This window comes from Schistocerca serialis, chromosome 5, assembly GCF_023864345.2.
Source record: "Schistocerca serialis cubense isolate TAMUIC-IGC-003099 chromosome 5, iqSchSeri2.2, whole genome shotgun sequence".
Taxonomy (NCBI): Eukaryota; Metazoa; Arthropoda; class Insecta; order Orthoptera; family Acrididae; genus Schistocerca; species Schistocerca serialis.
Window position 1 is genome coordinate 118,521,178 of NC_064642.1, and position 26,961 is coordinate 118,548,138.

The 26,961-nt window shown below is 38.9% G+C and overlaps 1 protein-coding gene across 6 annotated transcripts in view; it reads right to left on the minus strand.

Annotated features, from left to right (window-relative positions):
* Positions 1-9,439: 9,439 nt before the first annotated feature.
* LOC126481645 (glycerol kinase-like) overlaps positions 9,440-26,961 on the minus strand; it is a 177,250-nt gene continuing 159,728 nt past the window's right edge. For all 6 annotated transcript variants that reach the window (XM_050105554.1, XM_050105552.1, XM_050105553.1 and 3 more), the window contains exons 9-11: positions 26,742-26,947; positions 12,254-12,391; positions 9,440-10,506 (exon numbers count right to left, since the gene is read on the minus strand). In XM_050105554.1, the coding sequence (XP_049961511.1) occupies positions 10,421-10,506; positions 12,254-12,391; positions 26,742-26,947 (430 nt within the window). In that variant the 3' untranslated portion in view covers positions 9,440-10,420. The remainder of the gene's footprint in view (positions 10,507-12,253; positions 12,392-26,741; positions 26,948-26,961) is intronic.

Here is a 26,961-nt window from a genome sequence, read left to right on the forward strand (position 1 = left end):
GCATTCAGATGGACGATGGTTCAAAACCCTGTGTGGCCATCGAGGTACAAGTTTTCTGTAATTTCTCCAAATTGCTCCAGGCAAATGCTGAGATAGTTGCTTTAAAAAAGGGCATGGCCGATTCTTTCCCTCATTCTTTCATAATCAGAGCTTACGCTATGTCTCTAATGACCTCACTGTCAATGGGACATTACACTCTAATCTTCCTTCCTTCTCTTTCCTTATTCAAGCGTGCACTTTTCTGACCTCACCTAGTCCACTGTAAAATCATTCTTATTCCGCCTCTGCTCCTAGCCTCTTGCCTCAAGGCTCATATCTCTGCAATAGACTTACATGCAAGACTTCTCCCAAATGTCTTCCCACTATCACCAACTCCAGTCCTGTCAGAGGGATCTCCTACATCATCAGCGGCAGGGCCACCCATGAAAGCAGACATGAGATCTACCAACTCAGCTGCAACAACATGCTGGATTCTACATAGACATGACTACTAACAGGCTGTCTGTCTGCATGAATAGCCACTGCCAAACTGTGGCCAAGAGTCAGTTGGACCACCTAGTGGCTAAGTGTGCCGCCTGACATGATGCACTGCAATTTAACGACAGCTTCGCAGCCTGTGCTGTCTGGTTTCTTCCCAGCAACACCAGAATTTCTGAATTGTGCTGGTGGGAACTCTCTGTGCAACATATCCTCTGTTCCTGTAAATGCCAGACCTCAACCTTCACTAATCTCATCCTCCGCCTGTGTACCTTCTCTCCCACTCCAGTAACACACCTCCTATCCAGCCAACACATCTGTACAATCCTCTTCCCTTCTCTACTCCCCCCCCCCCCCCCCCCCCCCCGGCACACATACCTGATGCTGCATCTAGCATCCCTATTCTGTCTTCATCACATTCCTGCATGCTGACGTTGGCAGTATTAGTATCTTCCCCCACCCCTATCATGGTATCCTATCCCTCCTCGCTCCACACCTCTTCTGTAGCCCCACTACCCACCCCAGCAATCATTGGTACTCACCTCAGACACGGTCATAGTCCGGCCTTCATGCCTAGAGGTGACAGTGGTCATGTGTGAATGTGTGTGTTTTCTTTGTCTGATGAAGACCTTAGTCTGATAGCTGAAAATTTCTGTCATTCTGTCTGGTTGTACCTGTCTGTGGCTCATTGCCTCCTCTATGTGGTGACTGTCCTCTCCATATTGTTATTACTACCATTTCAAAGCCACCACATCATCTACATCTACATGCATATGCCACAGTCCACCGTATGATGCCAGGCACAAGGTACTTTGTACCACTACTAGCAATCTCCTTTTTTGTTCCACTCACAAATACAGCAAGGGAGAAAAGTCTATCTATATTCCTCCATACAAGCCCTAATTTCTCCTATCTTGTTTTCACAGTCCTTATGTGAAATGTACGTTGACGGCTGTGGAATTGTTCTGCAGTCAGCTGCAAATGCTGGCACTAAATTTTCTCAACAGTGTTTCATATAGTCTTACATCCAGAGATTACCATTTGAGCTGATCAGATCTACAGGTAACAAATCTAGCAGCCTGTCTCTGAATTGCTTTGATGTTTTCCTTTAATTCAACCTGGTGGGGATACCAAATTCTTGAGTAGTACTCAAGAATGGATCACACTATTGTTCTATATGAGGTCGTCTTTCGTAGATGAGCTATGATTTCCTAGAATTCTCCCAATAAACTGAAGTTGACCATACACCATCCCTACTACTGAACTTACATGCTTATTCCATTTCACATTGTTTTGCAACGCTCTGCATAGATACCTAATTGATGTAACCACGTCAAGCAACACACCACCAATATTATATTCAAACATTACAGAATTGTTTTTCCTGCTCATCTGCATTAACTTAATTTTTTTTACATTTAGGACAAGCTGCCATTCATCACATTACATACAAATTCTGTCTAAGTCAACCTACATTCTTCTAGTCACTCACTGATGACACTTTTCCACATTACACCATCATCAGCAAACAGTCACAGATTACTGCTCACCCAGTCTGTAAGGTTGTTGATGTATTTACACAACAAGACTGGTCCTATTACATTTCTCTGGGGCACTCCTGTCAATACTTTTGTGTCAGAAGAACACTAGCCAACCAGGGCAACATGCTGTATTCTATTACTTAAAAAGTCTTCAGGTCATTCACATGTCTGGGAACCTATTTTGTGTACTTGGGCCTTCATTAACAGTCTGCAATGTCAAAACACTTTCTGCAAATCTAGAAATATGGTATATGCTGGTTGGTATTCATCATTAGGTTGCAGGATATCATGTGAGAGAAGGGCAAGCTGAATTTCACGAGTGATGCTTTCTAAATTCTTGCTGACTTCTTGTTACATGCTTTCCTGTCTCAAAGAAATTTATTATATTTGAACATTGAACATGTTTAAGAATTTTGCAGCAAACCAATGTTATGGATATTGGTCTGTAACTTTCCCTTCTTACATGCAAGAGTCACCTGCAATTTTTTTCCCTGTCACTGGAAAGTGCTAGGCAAGAGTAATGGGTCATTGCTGTAGATACACTCTTTGAAATCAAACTGGGATTCCATGTGGACCTGGTGACTTATTTGGTTTCAACTCTTACAGTTGCTTCTCCATGTCAGGAACTTCCTTTCTGTCCTTAATGCACTTACTCAGCACATATTTCTCCAGAACGTGGTTTTCATAATTCTTCTGTGTTCATCACATTGAAACTAAATGAAGCCCATTCCTTGTCTAAGTAGGATGCTAACAACAGCTTATCATCTCTTTCAGTGTAAATACTCTCCTAGCCTTCTTGATGTATTTGTTAATTTTAGTAAGCATCATCACTATGATGACATCATGTTCACTAATTCCTGTCTCTGTATTGACACTGTTGGTAGTGTCAGGCCTATTTGTAGCTACCAGGTCAAAAATATTTCCATTGTTTGGGGGTTGTTGAACTAGCTGTTCAAGACAATTTTCAGGAAACATATTCAGAGCTACTTCACAACACTGTCTGTCTGAACCATCTGCAATAAATCCATAGATGTCCCAGTCTATACTTGGTAGGTTAAAGTTGCCTCCAAGTAATATTGGATGATAAGGGTATTTCGGCACTCCTGAGTGTAGACTTTCTTTGAGCAATTCTACAACACTTACGGCAGAATCAGGTGGCCAATAAACAAATCCAATGATCAACTTTAGTTCTTCTAGGCCAGATGCTCGTGTGGAGATAACTTCACAGTCATATTTAATTTCTGCATCAATACACACAACATTTTTGTTGATCACATTAAACAACCCCTTCCCCACACCTGTGGCATCTAATTCAGGAACTTTATTACAAATGCTTTGGCAATTTACTGTTACAATTTTCATAATTGAAGTATCTGTATTTTGTATGCAATCTGATTTTGCTCTCTGTGTATTGACTAAAGACCACTCATCAGAGGGCCTCAAACTATTGCCTAGTCTTTCTTTTTCTTTAAAGAAAAAAAGCAACAACAATGTGTGCTCTCCACAAGCACTCTGTTACCTGAGTGGCTGCTTCCTGTGAGGGGAGTCCTACAATTATCTACCCCATAACACAGTCCCAGAAGTCTGCAAACAAGACTGTCATAGGATAGATGAAGCCTCTATTTGAGACCTTCCATCTGGCTCCAAACCAAAGAATACCAGTCAATTATGGGTATGATGCTGCAAATTGTGAGCTCTGCTTGCTACTCTTGAGCATGGCCAGCAGTCTCCTCCACTCCTGTCAGCTGCCCATATAAACTGAAGATGATTTCACAATCCATGCAACAGGCATCACTGGTAAAGACATGAGCCACAACTCGAAGATGACTGCACCCTACACCTTCGATGACCACAGGCCAGGCCTCTTCCATGTGTCGGGTGAGACTCCTGGCAGACATGCCAATTGCACATGACACTCTTTTCCAGGAATGGACACTGTTTCCCTAAGGGGCTTCATAATGCGCCTAACAGTGAAGCTACTTAGAACTAGCAAAGCCCTCTTCCTGTGTGCCCGTTCAGACCTTTGGAAGGAGTGGCCACTTGTTCACTCACAGTCTGAATGGGCGAGACCAGGTGCCCAGTCCCCGTATTTTATTTAACACATTTAGTTCCATAAGACCAAATTCAGGACCCAATCTCCATTGTTTTGGAACAAGTCAGTGTAAGAAATTAACATAAAAAAGGTTAATAATGGATAAAATAAAATTTATGTGAATCCTATGCAGACGACAAGCTGCCGAGTGTTTACTAACATAATCAGCAATGGAACAAAGGAATTTGCTTAATTTTTCCCCTGGAACTCCCCAACAGAATAGAAGGAATGAGACATGAGGAAATTCTTCAGTTTAGATTTGAAAGTGTGCTGATTAGTGCTAAGATTTTTAATTTTTGTGGTAGCTTATTGAAAATGGGTCCACAGAATACTGCACACCTTGCTCCAAAAGAATCAAGGAGATGCGAGCCAAATGCAGATTGGATTTCTGCCTAGTATTAATTGAGTGAAAGCTTCTAATTCGTGGGAGCTCATATTGTTAGCAACAAATGGCAATAAAGAAAATATATATTGAGAGACAATTGTCAGAATTCCCAGACTCCTGAACAGGGACTGACTAGAGGTTCATGAATTTTCATGATGTATTGCTCAAATTGCTTTTTTCTGAGCCAAAATATACCCTTTGTGAATGGGAAGAGTTACCCCAGAATATGATTCCATATGTATTAAGAGAGTGAAAATAATCGAAGTAGATTAATTTTCATGGTGTACTATCATTTATTGCAGATATTTTTCTAATGGTAACTATAGCAGCATTCAGCATTTGAACAAGATCATGAACATCACTGTTCCTTGATAGCTTACCACATATCTGAACATCTAGGAATTTGTATGATTCTGACTCACTAATTGTGTGGCAATTGTGTGTAACCAAAGTATTAATTATAGTTGAATTGTATGTTAGAAACTGAAAACCGAGTCTTACTGTGATTTAGCATACATTTATTTCCTACAAGCCTGAACTTGAGTCTTAACTGCACTATTGACACATTGCCTATTCTGCACTCATCATCCTTCACTACCAAGCTAGGTCATCAGAAAAAGTAGTGGCTCCAGCACAGACCCCTGAGCCACCTTCCACTTAACCATTCCCCAATCAGACTCCAGTTCTCATTACTGTAGAGAATGACTTTTAATTGTATATTCTTAAAGTATCAGACAAACCAATTGTGAGCAGCTACTCTCATTCCATAATGATCCATGTTCTCCAGTAGTATTTTGTGTTCAACACAATGAAATGCCCGCATCTCGTGGTCGTACGGTAGCATTCTCGCTTCCCACGCCCGGGTTCCCGGGTTCGATTCCCGGCGGGGTCAGGGATTTTCTCTGCCTCGTGATGGCTGGGTGTTGTGTGCTGTCCTTAGGTTAGTTAGGTTTAAGTAGTTCTAAGTTCTAGGGGACTGATGACCATAGATGTTAAGTCCCATAGTGCTCAGAGCCATTTGAACCACAATGAAATGAAGATGCAGGTGTTCACAACTTTTTGTTTAATCTGTCCAGTGCCTTCAGTGAAAAGAGAGTATAGCATTTTCAGCTGTTAAACCAATTTTAACCAAACTACACTGACAGCAAATCAGATGAACTGAAATGATCTGTTACTTCTATATATACAACCTTTACAATATACAACAAAACTCCAGTGGCATAAAAATATGTCTACAATTGTCTATACGACCTGTTTACCTTTTCTTATAAAACAGTTCCACTACTGAGTACTTTAATTGTTCAGGAAACTGACCATTCCTTAAAGAAAAATTACAGAAGTTACTGTTACTGGGCTAACATATGCAAAACAGAGCTTTAGTATTCTGCTAGATATCCTGTCATATCCATGATAGAGTCTGGCATTCAGTGAATTAATTATTGACCCAATCTCTCCACTGTCAGTATCATGGAGGTGTATTTCAGATAGCAGTACTGAAAAGCCATTTTCTAAGGGATTTGTATGATTCCCTGTGGAAACTAAGTTTGTATTGAATTCACCCACTGTTTTCAGAGACTGACTGTTAAACTGATTATCAGTAGCAAAAAGATTTTTACTATGTATTGGATTTATGTTCTTAATCTTGCACTGTTGGCCAGACACTTCCTTCATAAATCACCATATGGTTTTATTTTTACCCTGAGAATTACCACACCTTGTAGCACTGTTTGTAGTAGGCCACAGTAGCTCAGTTTTGACTATATGTTTCTAATTATAGTTCTCATTTTGTTATAATCGTATACTTATCCCAGTAGTCAGCCATTCTGATTTCCTGTTAATGCTAGTACTTTATTTTAAATGTTCTACTGAAAAGCTACCTTCAAAGAGCATGAGAAATTTATTGAAGAACACGTTATATTTATCATCCATATTATCAGAGTTATAAACAACTTTTCACTTTTGTTTCTTGATGAGGCTTAAGAAAGCTTCTTTTGCCACTGGATCAAAATTTCTAAATAGTTTGTAATTATATTTAAAAACGTGTGTGTGTGTGTGTGTGTGTGTGTGTGTGTGTGTGTGTGTTGTGCGTGCACGTGTGGGCACAAATTGGTGTTAGTGTTAAAATTTGTTCATCATGGTCTGTAAGACTATTTACCCTATTACTAACAAAATTCCTGTTTTACTTATAAAATTAATACTAAAATCACCAGATATAAGTAATTTTTGGTAGTTTCTATAAAGTGGCTCTCTACACCGAGCAACACGAATGCGTTACAACCAACCAATCACAGTGCGGTGAGTGTGGTTCCCTTGCAAGGTGCCTCAGTTGCAGAGCCTGTGGGTGAAACAAGTAACACCTGACATGTCCCATGTGAAGTGCCAGATTTTGCATCGTCACTACACCTTGAGGCAGCAGTCCAAAGATGGTGACCACAGCCAACAGTGTTTTCAGCTGTTTGCGAACTGTGGCCAGCTCCTTCTGCATCCACACATTGCGTGCACATACAATATCCATCCTGCTACAACTAAATTAAGAATTAAATTATAAAAGCACACAACAGAAAAAGCAAAATATGTAACTTGCTACTGTCTTAGTGTGTCACAAATGGAGGCTAGTACCTGACTGAGCTGTCTCCAGTGAACCCTGGCTGTTCAAAACAAATGACAACTGCAGTACAGACTGCGTAAATCTACACTACACAGTTTCTAAAATGTGAAACTTCACCTCTTAAATATGCAAACACACAAGGAATTGAAAATTAAAATAACAAATAGCAGTTATATTACACTTGATGTTTATGTTTCTTTTTTAAAGCCTCGAGAACCGTAATTATGTTTAATATAAATAAGCACTCTTTTGTCAAAGAAAACCTGTTCACAGTTTTGAAAAATTGGATAATAATAGGCAAGATATTGTGAGTTAGCAACTTCCTGTCTCCATCTAGTAGTAGTAGTAGTAGTAGTTGCTTTATTCATCTGTTAGACCTCTTTTTACAAGGATATAGGACATGTCAAAGTATTTACAAGTTTAGACCAATTTAAAATAAGCTAATTCATATACACATATATTTACAGACTTCTAGTTAGAGACAATCACTAGATTTACCCCTGGTATACACTTTTTTTTTTTTAAAAAAAAAATAACTTAAATTTAATGCCACACTATTCACTCATATCTCACTTTCAGTCACTGCACACACTATACACACATTGTTTGATGCCACTTCACTTCACTCTCTCTACACACACACACACACAACACACACACACACACACACACACACACATGCACTGGTGATTTCTGGGCCATTTTCTGAACACATCTTCCAATTTGCTATCCTGAAAAACTGAATCAGCATCCCTCTATAATGAGTGCGATGTTGAGCTCAGAAAGAGGAAGAGGTGTTAGTATTGTGCAATGCATATCTTGGGGGTAAGTATTTCTAGAAAGGAAAAAAGAAGTAAAAAAATACATAATATGAAGGTGTTATGTGGAATATTGGATGTTTTATAATCATTATTATTATTTATTTGTATAACATTTTTTTAGCAAACCCCTACTCTGTTTTATCTAAGTAATCCTTCAATGTACAGAATGTATTGCATAACAGGTACTTTTTAGCTGTCTTTTTAAATAAGTGTATTTTTGCAATTTCTTTAATCTCTTCTGGTAATTTATTGTACAGTTTTATTCCTTGGTAGAAAATGCTGTTTTGAGTTTTATGTTTATTTTTTCTTGGCAAATGTAAGTTGAGTCTAGCTCTTGTTGCATGGTCAAGGACAGAGCTGTTTGTGGAGTAACTACCAATGTTATTTTTGATGTGTACAACTGACTGGTAAATGTATTCACATGTGTTTTGAGCAGTACAATGAGCTTGACTAGTATTTTTGGTTATTATTCTTATGGCTCTTTTTTTGAGTTTAAAATTGTGTTCATATTTTGTGCATTTGTTCCCCAAAAAAGAATGCCATAGCTAAGAATTGAGTGTACATATGAATAATATGTAACTAAAAGACACTGCATGTTACACACTGGTGATAGGATTCTAAGGACATAACATGCTGATGATTTTCTGTTTGCAAGTACCTTCGTGTGTTCACACCACTTCAACTGAGAATCAATATTCATTCCTAGAAATTTTGCATTTGTTTATAGAGGTGCCACCTACATTTAACTTAACATTGTCATTTTTCCTCTTCAAACTGAAATTCATGGCATCAGTTTTCTTTATGATCAATGTCACTTTATTGCTTATTGACCAATCATAAATTTCCTTGAGAGTTTCATTTGCTTTCTCTGCAAGGAGTTCTCTTGTTTTCTCAGTGACTATAATATTGCTGTCATCAGCGAAGAGAATTTTTTCACCATGAGTAACACTACTGGGAAAGTCATTGGTGTATATTAGGAATAGTATTGGTCCTAATATGCCACCTTGCGGAACCCCTATATTAATGTATTTCGGTTCTGGTAAGTGTTTTACTAAATGTTTGGATCTATTTGAAGTATGTGTTATCTCTACTCTTTGTACCCTATCTGCTAGGTACAATCGAAACCAGTCATGTAAAGTTGTTGTTCATATAATTAACATCTCTAGCAGTGGAGGGCACAAAGTCCAAAGGATGTACTTCAGTTTGAAAAAAGATTTAATATTTACACAAAGTTGTGGTCATTGTGCACTAATAAATATTTTTCTCATTGGTTAAATGTTTATAACTATATGAATTTGAATCATATGTTGGAGTAGAAGTGTAATGAAGCTATAAATGTTTGCACTGCAAAGAACTCCAATTTCTTCATAATCAACTACCAAAGTACTGTCAAGTTTGAGACACATACTGCTGCATGAAGAGCACCACCATTTTAGATTAATACTCGAGAGTAAATACCAGTTTTCTTTGATCTGGTAATAAGGCTATAACCAAAAATAAGGCTGTAATAAACAGTTCTTTCCAACATTTTTATTAATCTGTACATTTGTACAAAAATCCAAGCTCTATGCAGTACAGTGTACATTTGTGCAAAAAATCAAAGCTCTATGCATTATAAATCTGTATATGAGGACAAATAAAATTTTTGCCTCAAATTTAAGTAATGTAAGCTCATTATCATATAATCCCTTGAAAAGCTTCACCTTTGGCAAACGCAACATCATCTGACAGCTAAGTAATTTATGATTATCACATGGAAAGTACAGATATGACAATGGTCAACCAAGCGTTGGATGGATATTAGTCTCTGTGAACTCAGGGAGGCTGGTTGTTTAATATCTTCCGCATACTTCACAGCCATTCTGCATGATGGTAAAAAAAACTGTGAGTTTAATCTTCATATCTCTTATACTTTTATAATGCCAGTTTAACTTTGTCACTGATCCATCTGTAATACTTTTTCCATTTTCTTTTAACGGTGCTCAAATGTTACACACACCATACCCTACCCCATTCCATTAGATATTATTAATTTTCTCCCTGTTTCACATAATTGTAAATGAAATCAGTAATTGGACTTGGGTGTCAGATGGATATAAGAATAAAAGTAGGACTGAAAAACAACATATCTCAAAAACAAACACAGACCAAATTGAAATATAGAAACTATCATGTGTGTCTAGCACTAGATGTAGCAGTAGCTGATAATGAGAATCACATTATTGATTGATTGATTGATTAGATTCATTCTTACTGATTAGCTTGCTTCTTATGAATACATTTCCTCTGATACCTAGAAACCTTTAAGCTCAGTCATCATATATGAAAAGGACATAGTATTAATCAGACTCTGAGAAACTACTACTTTTTCTTCTTCTTCTTCTTCTTCTTCTTTTTCTTCTTTACTCGTTGACATTTAGTGATAGTTGCAAAAAAAAAATCTGATTCACAAGCATATTAGGTCACATTAAACAATCCCATCTACCATTTAGATATCTATATTTCATCATTTGAGTCTGCCACTTGCCAACCAAGGCTTCTTTCTACTGCCATTTTCCACTTTGAATATCGAAGATTTCGTTCTGTAAACAAAAGTGTGTAATATTACAATCTCTGTATTAAATATTGAAAATGAGTTTATTAAACAAGAATATGAGTAAGACATTATTTCTTGAAATGAAACTATCATCACATGTAGACAAATGCTAGCTTTTGATATCAGAGCTTCTAATGTCATTCCTGTCCTTGAACATTTTTTTCAAAACTTTCTTAATTTTTGTTTTTCATTACCTGTTGTCAGCTGATGTGTGCTTCAATTTGTCTGTTTTTCGCTTATCTCGGACTTCTCAATTTTCCTCCCTACCATTATCTGTCATCAACAGTTCATTGCTGATTTTATTCTTGTCCTTTACTGCTGAGTCTTGGGAGTATAGAATCTTTCTGTAATTTATAAATGGTTTCATTCACCAAATACTTTCATTTTTTCAGCAGAAAGAAGCAACCTCTGATTACAAAATCTAGCATTTGTAGCACCTTCCGTTTCTGCGTATGTCTGTTGTGTCACACCAGAAAAGTTTTGTACCTGTATTAGGTTACAGTCTTTGATATTAATTAAGTACATAAAAATAATTATGAGGAAGTCGATAAACTACTGAGCCTTTTGTACAAATCAGCTGAAAAATAAATTAATTAATTAACCTAAAAAATCTGTACTGGAAGAAATGGACTATACAAGAAAGTTATAAGAGAGTCATGCAGATCAAATCTGCAGGGAGCATTCACTGTAACAACACTTCCTTACTGATAAACATGAACACTTAACCAGGGCTTAAACTAGGCAGTTTGCTTTCGTGATCAATCATCTTATCGACTTAATGTAATTGGATAGATAAAAAATCTACTCATCAAGCGGCGGCAGGAGAACACACATATAAAAAATGGTTTTACTTATGCAAGCTTTCAGAGCTAGTGGCTCCTTCTTCTAGCAGAAGGGTGGAAGGGGAAGGAAGAGTGCGTGAAGAGAAAGGAACTGGAGAGCTTTAGGAAAAGGGTTAGAGTTCAGAAAAGTCACCCAGAACTTCGGGTCAGTGGAGACTTACTGGATGGGATGAGAAAGAAAGACTTCCTTCTCATCCCAAGCAGTAAGTGTCCCCTGACCCGGGATTCTGGGTGACTCCCCCTCCCCCTCCCTCTTTCCTAAAGCTCTCCAGTTTCTTTCCCTTCACCCCTCTTCCTTCCCTTTCAACCCTTCTGCCAGAAGAAGGAGCCACTGGCTGTGAAAATTTGTATAACTACTAAAACCTATTTTTAAATGTGTGTTCTCATGCCGACACTTGGCAAGCAGATTTTTTTATCTATCGAATTACATTATACTGTCAAAAATTGATCATTTTCATTGTCTTATTAATTTATCTACCAAGGCATGACTTACAGCACAAATCAGAGCTTTAGCTACCAGTAACTCTCTCAGATATTCCACATTCTAGGGTACTAGTACAGTAAGATATGCGGGGAAGCCTCTGAGAGTATTTGGAAAGTGGGGAGGTGTACTGGTTGAGGGGAAGAGTGAGGAAAAGAGGAAATGAGAGTAAAGGATAGGCTAAAAACATTGATGTAGGGTAGTGCACAGCTTTGTTTATGTAATGTGCATGCATGAAAACGAAAAATTGTTTCCACTGGCTGAGAAAAGTAATATTTCAGAAGCTTTGTCTTCCTTAAGTCGTTCATAATTATGATTCAATAAAAGGAAAGAAATACCTTTTTTCAAAATAACATTTTATCAAATATTTTAATTAAACTTTTTTCTTGAAAGTTATTCAAAATAGTTACCTTCATTGCTTATAGCAGGCTTAAATTCATCACAGAGCGTTGGATGAAGCTCTGTGGTGTCCCAGACCTCAATTCCTTCGGCACTGCCAGCAGCCATAGCTGCACCTAAGGCAGTTGTTTCACTCATCACTGGCCGTTCTGCAAAGATAAAAGAAAATGTTACGCAGTTTCTTGCACAGCAACACATGAAATAAAGTATCGGTTTGTGAAATTGAGCACCATGAGCTTAAAAATATTTTACTGTTTTAATCATTTGTCAATGGAGAGGGCTTGGCTTATGATGTTTTCTCAAGCAAATCATTGATTAGTATCCTCATTAGCTTAGAAACTGGGTTTCTTTTAAATAGGTTGTGTCTTCACGTATCTAAGTCCCACATGATGCAGTTCAAAAGAGAACAGTCAAAATATGAGCAGGTTAAGATTATTCACAACAACCAAGATATAGAAGAAAATGATGACTCAGTCAAGTTCTTAGGATAAAATTTGCATAAAAATTTGAGCTAGCTGGCACATATCAAGTACCTAGCTAACAAACTGAGCAGTTTTTCATTTGCAGTTCAAATATTATCAACTTCAGCTGGCCTGGACATGTAAAAAGTAGCATATACTTGAATCCTTTAGTATGTATGGTATTGGTTTTTGGTGAAACTTGGCTCATGTGGTATCAGTACTAAAGATACAAAAAGAAATATCACTAGGAATATGCCCACTGTAGATCAGAAACAACCATGTTGCCTGTTATTTAGAAGCCTACAAATATTAGTTCTCCCATCCCTATAAGTTTATGAAATTATTATAGCAACTAATCAAACAGAAATTATTTCAAGGAAATTACTTTGTTCTTACATATGACACAAGACACAAACAAAAACTGTTGCTTCCCATTAACTGTCACAAGCTGTATGCCTGTGTTCCTCAATACAAAGGAATCAAAATTTATCACAAATTAAAAAGGATAAAATTAATGGATATGAAGTTACGTCCGCTGAAAAGAAAGCTATACAAGGCACTGATAGTGAAATGCAATTGCTCAGTGGACAAAATAATGAAGGATGAACTTGTGACAATATGAGGTGCACTGACCCTCGTTGCACGAGCAAGTCTCTGGTAATGTCACAAACTGTTAGATTGAATTGATGCAACTTGTTACATACCCTACTAAGTGTGTACAGCTGTTCACAGAAATATAATTTTAGTGTTATATTGTTATTTATTGGTGTAAAAATTATTGTAACTGTAATGTACATTTCTGACATGCTTCCTGTGCACAAGACAGATTGAAAATGTATGTAATGAAATGAATAACATGCAAACCACATCCCCCCCCCCCCCCAAAAAAAAAGGAAATAAAATAAAATAAAAAGAGGGAGGAGGAGGAGGAGGAGAAAAAGAAGATGAAGAAGAAGGAAATTGCTGCCCACGGATGACAACTAGCGTCTGAGTTTGAGCTCTGACATGGCACCCAGTTTTAAATTAGCACTAATGGGAAAGAGTTAGACATTAGCAATCATAACATGGGGTAAAACAAATATAACAGAATTTAAACAACGGGAAGTTCAGAATGGAATAATAAAAATATTATGAAAAGAATAGATTAATACTCGCAACATAGAGGAGACACTGAGTTGCAGACAGACACAATGAAAAAGCTGTTATACATTTAAGCTTATCCCTTTTCATAATATTACCTTAAATGATTAATATTCATCCATTTCTGTATGAACTAGATTATTACTGACAAAATACTGCATCGCTAAGTACTGAAAAGTGATATTTTTGTATGAAAAAATTTAGAGTATTAAGTATTAGGCTATAAAAGAAAAATTGTCATTGTAATTAGTCACAAATAGTTTTGCAAATAATGTATTATACACTTCTAGGCTTTAATGCTCATCTTTAGGTAGTTATGGTCTAGATTTGATCTCTAGCACCTATGGTGGTATCTATCTGGTGATATGATTATGGTCTAACACACCATCCAAAATCTACTGAGTACTGAGGACCTATAAGCAGCTGGCCATTTCGTGTGTGTGTGTGTGTGTGTGTGTGTGTGTGTGTGTGAGAGAGAGAGAGAGAGAGAGAGAGAGAGAGAGAGAGAGAGAGAGAGAGAGGGGGGGAGGGAGACAGAGAGAGAGAGAGAGAGAGAGAGAGGGAGGGAGGGAGGGAGGGAGGGAGGGAGGCAGAGAGAGAGAGAGAGAGAGAGAGAGAGAGAGAGAGAGAGAGGGAGGGAGACAGAGAGAGAGAGAGAGAGAGAGAGAGAGAGAGAGAGAGAGAGAGAGAGGGAGGGAGACAGAGACAAAGAGAGAGAGAGAGAGAGAGAGAGAGAGAGAGAGAGTGAGAGAGAGAGAGAGGGGGGGGGGTGGAACCTTAGATACTTCTTCAGGAGATGAAGAAAGAGACAAGTGTTAGTGGGGCAAGAGGGCAGAAAACAAGGAACAATTGACACTGAATCCAGGACACAGAACTGGACAGAAAGGAGGAGGGCAGCTCAGGGAACTTGGTCAGAGCTGGCTGGATAAAGATTTGGCAAGCCACGGTTTCCAGCTATGGGTGTTAAAAACACTGGCAGTCTTCTAGAAATATAAACAGTGGGCATTGTGTCAACTTCCAACTTGAGCTAAAGAGGTTGCCTCCTATCAAGCACAGTTTGGTGACTGATGGACACGTCTGTAAACCAGAGGCAACGCAGCACAATCTACAGGCAGCAAGGGCAGTTTGTAATGTAATGCAATGCACTGGACATAATCAGGAGTGCAGCAGTGATTCAAGTAACACTTTATGAAGTAATTCAGGCCATATCTTATGTGAGACAAACTACAGCAATATTTGGGTTTGCCTGCCATGTGTTTGGCATTCAGATTCTGATCTAGCATTATTGTGAATATTAATTTCATGTTTCATTGAAGTGCTCACAGTTCTGGTTTTTGTTTTTCTGTGAAAGTAAATAGTGAATGTGGAGCACTACAACCATGTGTATGCTTCAGTTAGTGCTCTTTGGCACAATGGTGGAACAATGCATATCCTGACATGGGGGAATCTTGTCTTGAACTACCTGGATGGGAAGGATGGTACATGGCTAAGGAAGAAACTGCTATAACCCTGTACATAATACTTAGATATGCACCATGGCGCAATGCCACCAGTGCACTACACTTAGAATATTCTGCCAACGGCATCTGCTCGAGCTGGCCACAAGAGGTGATCTGCAGGGGCCACATGACTTGTGTACATGGCATGGCATCCCCCGCTCCATCTACCGGAGCCTTCCTCTTTATTACTGCTATGCAGCAGGCACTCGCTCTCATCATATGTTCTTACTTATTGTCACTGCTTGTATCAGTACTTGGATTGTTTCTGTGTATGTGGCTATTCCTCAATTGTTATTCGCTAGTATGTAGAAGAAGAATAAACTGCTTCATTGTGGCTATACTGTTGTTTGTGTCTTACATTATGACACAATTTGTGATGAGTGTGGGGTTCACTTCTGTGTGCTCAGTCTATTGGTTATTCTTTTGTTTCTTCTGGCAATGGAGGCAGTGCTCCAGTCTCTCCTTGAGCAGCAGCAGGCTCTTATGGTTGCTATTATGAAATTGTCAGCCACAGTGACTATGTAGGCTCAACACCTACAGCTTACTTACCATCCTTTCCCCCTTATGAAGACTGAGAGGCCTCTGAGAAGTGGCTTCTGCAACACTTCCTCGCCTTTGGCGTCACTGATGTGAACATGTGTAAGGCTTTGTTCTTTTCTTGGATTACTCCTCGAACCTACCAGCTGTTGCTCTTTGCATCACTTTCACATAAATGTGTACATTGTTGTCAAATTATCACCATAAATATGTGCATACCATTACTGTGCATATAGAGTTCTATCATTGTCATAAAAAGCCCCAACAGAACTCCACAGCCTGTCATAAATGACAGTTTGTTGCTGACATAAAGAAGATACTGAAAGTAGTCAAGATGGTGTCGACAAGATGATAAAAATGAGCCAAAAGTGGTAGTAATTGTAACTTGTGTGACAGGAAAGTCAGGAAAGGTATTCAGAGTAAATATTGTAAATGGTGGTTTCATGAAAACTGTTGCAAAATAAACATAACATTGGTGACTGTGGACTACTTATGACCATGTGGTGGCTGTGCAACTGAAACTGTGAAAAATATATAAACATTATTAGAGACAAGGATTCAATAATTCAAGTTTTGCAAAGTGATACTGAAGCATTACAGATGAAATGTGCTGCTTTAGAACACAGATGGAAAATTCTGGGGAACAGCAAGAGTTTAAAAGTGGTCAAAAATAAATGTTTCCAAATATTTAGCTCCCTTGTCCTGCCTATAATTATGTGCAAAAGTTGACTATCAAAAACTGATACAAAATCTGCACACAATGTTTCAAACTTTGTATCAGACTCTGCAAAAGAAAACACAAGTGTCTCAGGTTTTATTAAGCCTGGAGCAAAGTTCAAAAATGTGATTACAGTGTCAAACAAGAATGTGCCATTTCTACTAAAACTGCGTTGTTCTCATAGAGGGATCAAACGATGTTTACTGCAACGAGACCAATGCATTTCTAAAAAAAATTGGTCCTTATTTTGCAATTGTTGTTGACTACAAACGTTATAGTAACGAATCTGCGTATGGCGTTTGATCCGGCAGACTGGTCTTGCGTAAACAGTGAAATTTGACAAATGAGTGAAAAACTTCCGTTTGAAATTTAAAAATGTTAAACTTCTTGATGTCAACAATTATGAAAAATTTAGTTCTACAACACATGTACAACACTAGAATTGATCTGGTAAGAAGAGATTAGCATCAGATATAAACAAGGCTGTTGACAAAATAATGCATGAAAACAGCTGCAAAAGCAAATTATCCTTAAGTGCCTGCTAGCAGGGAAACTAGTGAAAGGGGCAAAACCCAGTTGGATTTGGCCCACCTCTAACAATACAGAAGAAGTGCTCCATACATAGGTAGAAGTTCCTTTACCATGTAAACAAACTAATTTTAAAGGTGCTTTACCTGATAATTTATGCAGTAGTAATTTCATTATGCATTTTTGAACATTGGAGGTCTGTCTGAAGGAATGATCAGCAAGCTCTATGATATGCAAATTCTGTTAGAAAGTATGAAACAATCAGTAAAGGTAATATGTCTAAATTATCATTGGCTTAAAACTGAAAATATCAACCATCTCAACAAACTTCCAGGCTACAAATTCGCCACAAGCTTTTGTAGAACTAACGGGTATGGAGGCTCTTGCATATTAGTTCATTCCTCAGTAAACTATGAAATCAGACAGAATTTTAGCCATCTCAATGAAGAACTTGAAAGTAGTTGTATACAAAACTTAAAGAGTGTAACATGTTAATCATTAGTATATATTGCATACCTGGGGTTCATATAAGCTGTATGTTCTTAGTTAATTTGAAACTCTGTTACATATATTACTAACTGAAAAACTGCATAAGAAACTACACATATGAAAAAAAGTTTTGCATCATCCCAGTTTCCAGAATTCCTGAAGATAGATGTTGACTGTGGATATTGTATCACAGACACAGTCCCTCTGACTGTTCAGAGATGCCACTAAACCCACCCAAAGATGTAAACAACCATGCATGAGCAGCGCCTATTAGATGGAAGGGGTCCGACAGCCGATCACTTCCAATCACTCCATCAGCAAGGAGGTACACGGCTCATGTTGTCTGTAGTTCAACCATGCCTAGATGGTCAATACCACAGTTTGATTGCGTCCACATTGTTACTTTGCTCCAGGAAGGGCTCTCAACAAGGGAAGTGTCCGGGCATCTCGGAGTGAACCAAAGCGATGTTGTTTGGACATGGAGGAGATACAGAGAGGCAGGAACTGTCGATGAGAGGAACCCTGACAGCAATGCCACCATGTTGAATGATGTTTTGTGCAGCCACAGGATGTCGTGTTACGACTCAAACTGTGCATAATAGGCTGCATGATGCACAACTTCACTCCTGATGGCCATGGCAAGGTCCATCTTTGCAACCACGACACCAAGCAGCATGGTACAGATGGGCTCAACAACATGCCGAACGTACCGCTCAGGTTTGGCATCACATTCTCTTCACCAATGAGTGTCACATATGCCTTCAACCAGACAATCATCGGAGATGTGTTTGGAGGCAACCCGGTCAGGCTGAACGCCTTATACACACTGTCCAGCGAGTGCAGCAAGGTGTAGTTTCCCTTCTGTTTTGCGGTGGCATTATGTGGGGCCGAAGTACGCCGCTGGTGGTCATGGAAGGTGCTGTAATGGCTGTATGATATCTGAATGCCATCCTCTGACCGATAGTGCAACAATATCGGCAGCACATTGGCGAGGCATTCGTCTTCAAGGACAACAATTCATGCCCCCATCGTGCACATCTTGTGAATGACATCCTTCATGGTAACACTCGACTAGAGTGGCCAGCATGTTCTCCAGACATGACCGTATCGAACATGCCTGGGATAGACTGAAAAGGGCTGTTTATGGACGATGTGACCCATCAACCACTCTGAGGGATCTAAGCCAAATCGTCGTTGAGGAGTGGGACAATCTGGACGAACAGTGCCTTGATGAACTTGTGGATAGTATGCTACAATGAATACAGGCATGCATTGATGCAAGAGAATGTGATACTGGGTATTAGAGGTACCGGTGTGTACAGCAATCTGGACCACCACTGCTACAGGTCTGGCTGTATGGTAGTCCAACATGCAATGTGTGGGGCAGAAATGATGCTTATGTTGATCTCTATTCCAGTTTTGTGTACAGGTTCTGGAACTCTCAGAACCGAGGTGATGCAAAACTTTTTTGATGTGTGTATTTATATGTGCTGACTGCAACACAGATGTAAGAACTGAAGACAAATTTGCTTCACATTTAAAGAATCTGATAGCCATAAATGCACTAAATCTAAATTTTGACCAATGCACAAGAGTTGCAGAAAACTACTTCAACATATATTGATAATATTGTAAGTAGTTATAAATACAATGCCAAAGAAAAATGTATTTTAGATTTAGGAGGAGCAGACTATGCAGCACTATTTGAATCACTACCAAACTTAAATTTAGGTGGCACAACAAATAGATGTAGGAACTTCAGCCAAGAAAATGTGGAACTATTTATTAAAAAACTAAGCCTACCATATGGTCAGTCAGCAAACACACTAAAACAAATGACAATTTTTCTACAGTATGGACTGAGTCTCATAAAAGTATATCATGGGTCACAAAAGGAAGTAGAGTGTCTAGCATTAAGAAGAGGAAGCTGCATCTGGAGGCAAACGTTAATTGAAATCCAGAATTTCTTAAATATGTAAGCACATACAGAAAAATTGAAAAAATAGTTAAACTAATAAATTGACTGCAAAGAAGACATTCATTTTAAATGCAAAAAACAAATCCAAAGCTGTTTGGTCCGTTATAAGAAGTGGGGTTTGCAGTGAAATGGAGAGGAAAATGTCTCTCTAAAATAATGATTAATGGTAGGACCGTTACAGATCCCAGTGCCATATGTGAATACTTCAGATATATCTTTATGAGTTGTAACAAAATTGGTGACTGCTCGCCACCTAGTACAATTCCTAGTATGGCAGAGAGAAGTAAGGAGTCATTCCAATCCCGGGAGCGGAAAGACTTACCTTAGGGGGAAAAAGGACGGGTATACACTCGCACACACACACATATCCATCCACACATATACAGACACAAGCAGACATATTTAAAGACAAAGAGTCTTTGTCTTTAAATATGTCTGCTTGTGTCTGTATATGTGTGGATGGATATGTGTGTGTGTGTGTGAGAGTGTATACCCGTCCTTTTCCCCCCTAAGGTAAGTCTTTCCGCTCCTGGGATTGGAATGACTCCTTACCCTCTCCCTTAAAACCCACTTCCTTTCGTCTTTCCCTCTCCTTCCCTCTTTCCTGATGAGGCAACAGTTTGTTGCGAAAGCTTGAATTTTGTGTGTATGTATGTCTGTTTGTGTTTCTATCGACCTGCCAGCGCTTTCGTATGGTAAGTCACATCATCTTTGTTTTTTAAATATATTTTTCCCGCGTGGAATGTTTCCCTCTATTATATTGACATCATTAATTTGAACCCAACAATTACGTTTGTTATTGTCACTGTTGCATTTCGAAATCTTTTCTGTCGTCTTATTTTCGCTTTCTGTTTTTGCCAGTAGTTTCACTTTGTATTCACCTTCTCCTTTTTACCGTAATCTGCTATACAATTTTATCCTGCCTATATATACTCAATAATATGTAACCCACTTCCAAACCATAACCAAAAAAATTTTTTTGACGCTTTCAACACTACCGCCGCTATAAAATCCACCATTTCTAGTTCACAAACAGTTCCTTTCACCTTTTAAACAACCATTTCGGCTAGTTCTACTAACTTTCGCTTTATTTCCATTTCCGTTTTTCCCACATCACTGATAATTTTTAGCCGCTTCCCACAGGTTTTAACGTCATTATTTCTTCGTCAGACAATTGTTAGCCTCATTTTCATAATCTGCCACCACAAAACCACTCCTTTTAATATATTACACGCCGCAGTTTTTTCGAAATTTTCCCGAATTTCTCCGTCCTCTAACGTGTTTTGGCGTCAACACAACCATCTAACCTTTGTGCACATCGTTGTCTACCAACCCAAGTCCAACATAGCCCACCTGTAACCAACACCTTTTCGCCTTTTTTCACACCAGATCTCCAGTTACTTTCCAGTCCACCTTTATCCCTCCCCATATATTTTAATTTTCATTTTCATTTCCTCATGTTACACTTTCCACCTTCTAATACCATGTCACCCTCACAACACCCCCACAACGACCCCATTAAGTTTTATTTACATTCCCTCCGCAAACATGCCTGAAACTCTTTGTCTTTAAATATGTCTGCTTGTGTCTGTATATGTGTGGATGGATATGTGTGTGCGAGTGTATACCCGTCCTTTTTTCCCCCTAAGGTAAGTCTTTCCGCTCCCGGGATTGGAATGACTCCTTACCCTCTCCCTTAAAACCCACTTCCTTTCGTCTTTCCCTCTCCTTCCCTCTTTCCTGATGAGGCAACAGTTTGTTGCGAAAGCTTGAATTTTGTGTGTATGTATGTGTCTGTTTGTGTTTCTATTGACCTGCCAGCGCTTTCGTATGGTAAGTCACATCATCTTTGTTTTTTAAATATATTTTTCCCGCGTGGAATGTTTCCCTCTCTCTCTCTCTCTCTCTCTCTCTCTCTCTCTCTCTCTATATATATATATATATATATATATATATATATATATATATACACACACACACAGTAGGTTGGGTTGAGGTTTCCACTAGAATAATGAGATCAGTATGTTATAGTATTGCATACCCCCTCTCGCTCATAATCAACTAAGCTTTCAGAGAGGGATGTTTTCCAGATTGGTTAAAATATGCCATTTCATAAATAGGCCACACAAGATGAAACAGGAAACATTACGACTGACACCTCAGTCTATGGTGACTGAAATGTGATATGATCGGGAATGACTTTGACAACTGGCCACTCGGCCGAGGTGTTGATAGCAGGTCACCAAATGTAAACAGTAGGACAACAACACGAGGATGGACAACAGAGATGGCACAGAGGAATAACAACCTAAGACATAGCGAGTTTAGTCCCAAGACAATGATATGCAACAAGATCAACACCAGAGTACAATGAAGTCACAACTGACTGATGGTCTGACTGACTGAGCTGCTGGCTTTAAAGGACAACTTTGAGTGCTAATAGGCTCGCCAGATGGGAATGACTCTATAGCCAGTGCTGCAGCTGCAACAGCATTGCTTGCAGCTTGAAGCAGTGTTACCTAAAGGTTGGCCTTGCCTTAGTGCAGGCTTTCAAACTCCCTGAGCTGGGATACCAGACACTCTCAAGGTGATATGCATATCAGGGAATGTATAACAGTTGATGTGAAATACTCACTGGTAGGTCACCACTGGTACACCTACTGAACTCCACTTTTTTTAGACTTGCCCAGATGAGCTGAGACAAAAGTGCAAAGAGTGTTATTTAAATTAAATGACAGAGTAATGCCTAAAAGATAGTTTGTATGTTTGTGACCAGTGGAGCATGTTAAACAAACACTTTCAAATTTCACATTCCCACACATTCTAATAATAAATCTGGAGGAAATAAATACTAAAAATGAAAGTATTGAAGAAAATAGTGAAAGTATTATCTGGGAATGTAAACATCCTGAATAAAAGAGATAATAATACAGAATTAACTGAAAAAGAGACAATAATAATAAGAAAACTAGCTGAACAAAAGAATACTAACTAGCATTCTGGAGGCAAAATTGGTAGGAATTACTTCAGCTAACTAATGATAGGAAAAGTCTTACAGAAACCGTAGAAGACTTGAATAGTTAACATGAAACTGCTGTCTTGTCTGGGTTCTTGAATCCAGGCAGTTCCTTAGTTGTTTATATAATGGGTTCATGTATCATTCCTTCACTGATAAAACTGACACTGCTAGATGCAGCAATCTTGAGATGTCGATGATACATTGGAGCCTTGTTTTCTTAGGCAGCTATATCAATGGATATTCTATAGGGATTTACCCATCTACATATGGTTCTTCTAAGTCGGTTGGACTATTTCATATGTAAGAACGGTGTTCCCCTTTGCCACCATCTTTGTCAGTGTTATTAATGTCAGTACTTCCACTGTTAAGAGCCATTACATTGCTCATTATACACAGATAATATTATTGTATTTTGCTGTTCTTCCAATCCTGCAGACAGGCTGCATCAGTTGCAGCTACGAGGTTGGAGAAGTGGGCAGTTCATGACTTCCAGTTCTTGATGAAGAAGGATTTGTGGTCCTATTACAACCATGTTGACATATCTTCTTCTATCTGCCTGTTTTGTGACTGAGACACACCATTCTGAGCATGACAAGATTCAGTGGTGTTTCTGGGTCTGTTCTCCAACCATAAACTTATATGGTTACCACCCCTCAGAGAATAAAAGCTAGACACTCCATAACATTTAATGTTGTACTTAAGCCAAAGTATCAGAGGGCAGATTATATTTGCTCAAATTCTACAATACTTTCATTCAAATTGGACTAGGTTATCAGCGCCATCTATATGGGTCAACCACACTTATATGCCTAACATCATCCCACTACCCATAATGAAACAATTAGCTGACCACAGGGGCCTCTAGTATCAGTCCTATAGCCAGTTTCTATGCTGAAGCTGGTGAGCTGCTTCTGTACTGCAGAGGGCACTTCATTTCCTCTCAATTTCTTGTCTTACCCATGGTGATCAGTGGGCCACCTGCTTAATCACTGACCCATGCAAGGGTATTTAATAACCCACCTGAATACCACAAAGCCATTCAGAAATTGCATGAAGCATCACCTTGTGGTACATGGTGAGGACCAACTGCCAGTTATTACTCTGGGGTAGAATCAAATGCCTCCTTTGATGCTGGACAGGGACAGCAGAACAATACTCTTGCACAAACTTCTTGCAATTCTGTATGCATGCTACAAGGCATTTTTAATGCTGTTGTTGAGCATTCTCATCAAAACCGACCCACAATAAGCTTGTGCGGCACCTGATGGGACATCCTCTAGTCTGCTCTCTTTACCCACAGTGGTAACAGTTGGAAGTAATATAGGGCTACCATTGTACACCAATCATCCCATTTTGCTGCTGAATAACAGAAACTCATAACAAACCAATCATAACATAACAAACTAGCTTTCTTCATTGCAAATAAGCATGGATTCCACAAACACTAATCATACAAAATGCAACTCAGGCTCTTCATTCATGGTATACTAAAAACCATAGGTTGAGGTAACCAGGTGGTGGCATGAATTAGGGGTTCTTAAATTCTGATTTCTACAAAACACAATGTATTTCTTTTTATATTTCCAGACATGTTTCAGCACTTATATGTCATCTTCTGTGCCTCTTGATTTGAACACACAAAGTTCATGGCTGTTTTATGACTTTAAGCCTAAAAACTATAACATGTGCATTTTATTTCATTTTGTTTCAATTGCGCACTTGAAACTACATTACCTGTGGAAGTGAATTTCTACAGGCTGGGTTGTTTATATGCCTTTTACCATTTGACAGCATGTTATCTGCAAAGTAGCTGTAAAGATGGCATGCTGCCAAACAGTAAAGAGCACATAAACAAACCACCTGTAGAACTCCATTTCCACAAGTAATGTAGTTTCAGGTTAGTAACCACTGTGAAATGTCCCCAAAGATAAATCCACAAGATGACCATAAGAGAAAGAAACAGACCTTAGAAATGAAATATAGAATTATTGAAAAACACAGACACAGTGTGAGCACTTCTGATTTAGCACACACATACAATTTGTCTCCATCAACTATTTGCACTGTCCTCAAGAACAAGGAAAAGATGAAGGAGATAGATAGAGTACGGCAAAGCTGCCAGCTCCAACACAAGGCAGCAGAGAACTTCATCAGCTACTTCAAGATGCTCACAAATTCTGAGGATTATCTGCCGCAACAGGTTTTTAATTGTGATGAAATGGGTCTATTCTGGACAAAGATGCCGAAGTGTACCTTTATAAAAGTAGAGGAGAACACTTTGTCCGATCACAAGCCAATGAATGACCATTTACCACTGCTGTTCTATGCCAATGCAAGTGGTGATTTGAAAATTAAACTGCTGGTTGTTCAGAAACTCCTTGAGCCTTCAAGAAGTGTACAGTCCAGAAGAACAGGTCGAATGTGATGTGGTGGTCCAACAAGAAGGCTTGGGTGACATGTGATCTTTTTTTGTGATTTGATCAATCAAGTGTCTGGTCCTTTGGTGACAAAATATTTGCTTCAGATGAATCTGCCACTCAATGTCTTGCTTGTTATGGACAATGCTGCTGTCCATTCTCCAAGCCTACAAGACCAGTTCCTGGAAGAATTTTAGTTCATCAAGATCCAATTTCTGCCTCCCAGTACCACTCTGTTACTCTACCCTATGGACCAACAGATTATTTCTAGCTTTAAGAAGCTCTACACCAAAGGACTCTTTCAGCATTGCCTTCAGTTGACTGAAGCTACTCTCAGAGAGTTTTGGAAATATCACTTCAACATTGTTGCCTGCATCCAGATGATCAGAAAGGCATGGGAAGGGGTTACCAAGAGAACTCTCACTTCTGCCTCAAAGAAGCTTTGCCTGGAGTGCATTGTTGAATGTGACTCTCAGGCATTTGAGTCAGTACCTGTGGTGCCTGCAGTCAATGAGATTGTGTCCTTGGCCAAGAGCATGGGACTAGAAGTGGATAGCAATGACATCGCTGAGCTTATGGAAATCACAGCCAAGAAATGACCACTGAAGAGCTTATGGAGCTATAGTGTGTTTCACAGCAGGAAGTTGCGGAGAGTTCTTCAGAGGAGGAGGAGGAGGAGGAGGCTGTAACAACAAAGCAGCAATCTTCTGATGCAATAAGAGAAATTATGAAAGCATGGTAATAGGTTGCATCATACATTGAAAATCATCACCCTAATGAAGCAGTGGCTACGTGTGCTACAAATTTGTTTGACAGTAACCAAACAATGGAAAATCCAGCAAGGAATGTACAATATTATGAAAAGGATAGTTGCTACTCACCATACAGCAGAGATGCTGAGTCGCAGATAGGCACAACAAAAAGACGTCACAAAATAAGTTTTCAGCCATAGACACAACACACACACACACACACACACACACACACACACACACACTGACACTCATGCACACACAACTCACACACATATGACTGCAGTCTCTGGCAGCTGACAGAGACTAAAGTCATGTGTGTGTGAATTGTGTTTGCACTCGCGCACAAACGCACTGCTGTGTGTGTGTGTGTGTGTGTGTGTGTGTGTGTGTGTGGGGGGGGGGGGGGGGGGGGGGGGGAGGGGGGGTGCGAGCACGTGCTCCCGTGTGATCTATTTTTGACAGAGGCCTTGCTGTATCGCACTTTTGCCAAGTGTCAAAGCATTGGCAGAAACAAATGACTATAGATAGCATCCTAGTAACAAAGAATTAGTTATGTATCGTGAATAATAAAGTACATAATAATGTATGTATTATCTTTGTTGAGTAAATGGCATGAATAAGATAAACTTTTAGAACTTTTTCTGCATGGAATGCATTATTGTATTTTACATTAATTTATATGGGATAAAATATTTCATTTAATGAGTGTTTCACATTACAATTAAGATTCTGGAATGAATTATGCTAATTGTCAAAGTTCCACTGTACTGCTATTTGTTTATTTTTAATCCCTTTTCTGCTTGCAGTAGAGGACTCAGGGTGCCTCGTAAATATTTCTCCATATCATATCTAATGTTCCAATACCTGTTCGAAAAAAAATTACCACACAGTGTACTATTGTACTTCACAAATATCAAGCAGTTGCAAAATCATGTACAGCCTCAATGCAGTAACTTACTGACGGGAATCCCTGTCAAATCAGCTTGCAATTGCATTAATAAGTTGTTAGAAGTCATGCCACCATCTACTTGTAGCTTCTGAAGAGGAATTCCACAATCTTTGTTCATAGCTTCAAGGATGTCTCTTATCTGGAAACAGACGGCTTCAAGTGCAGCACGAATTATATGCCTTTGTGTTGTATCTTCACTAATGCCACATATTGTTCTGTAAGAAGGATA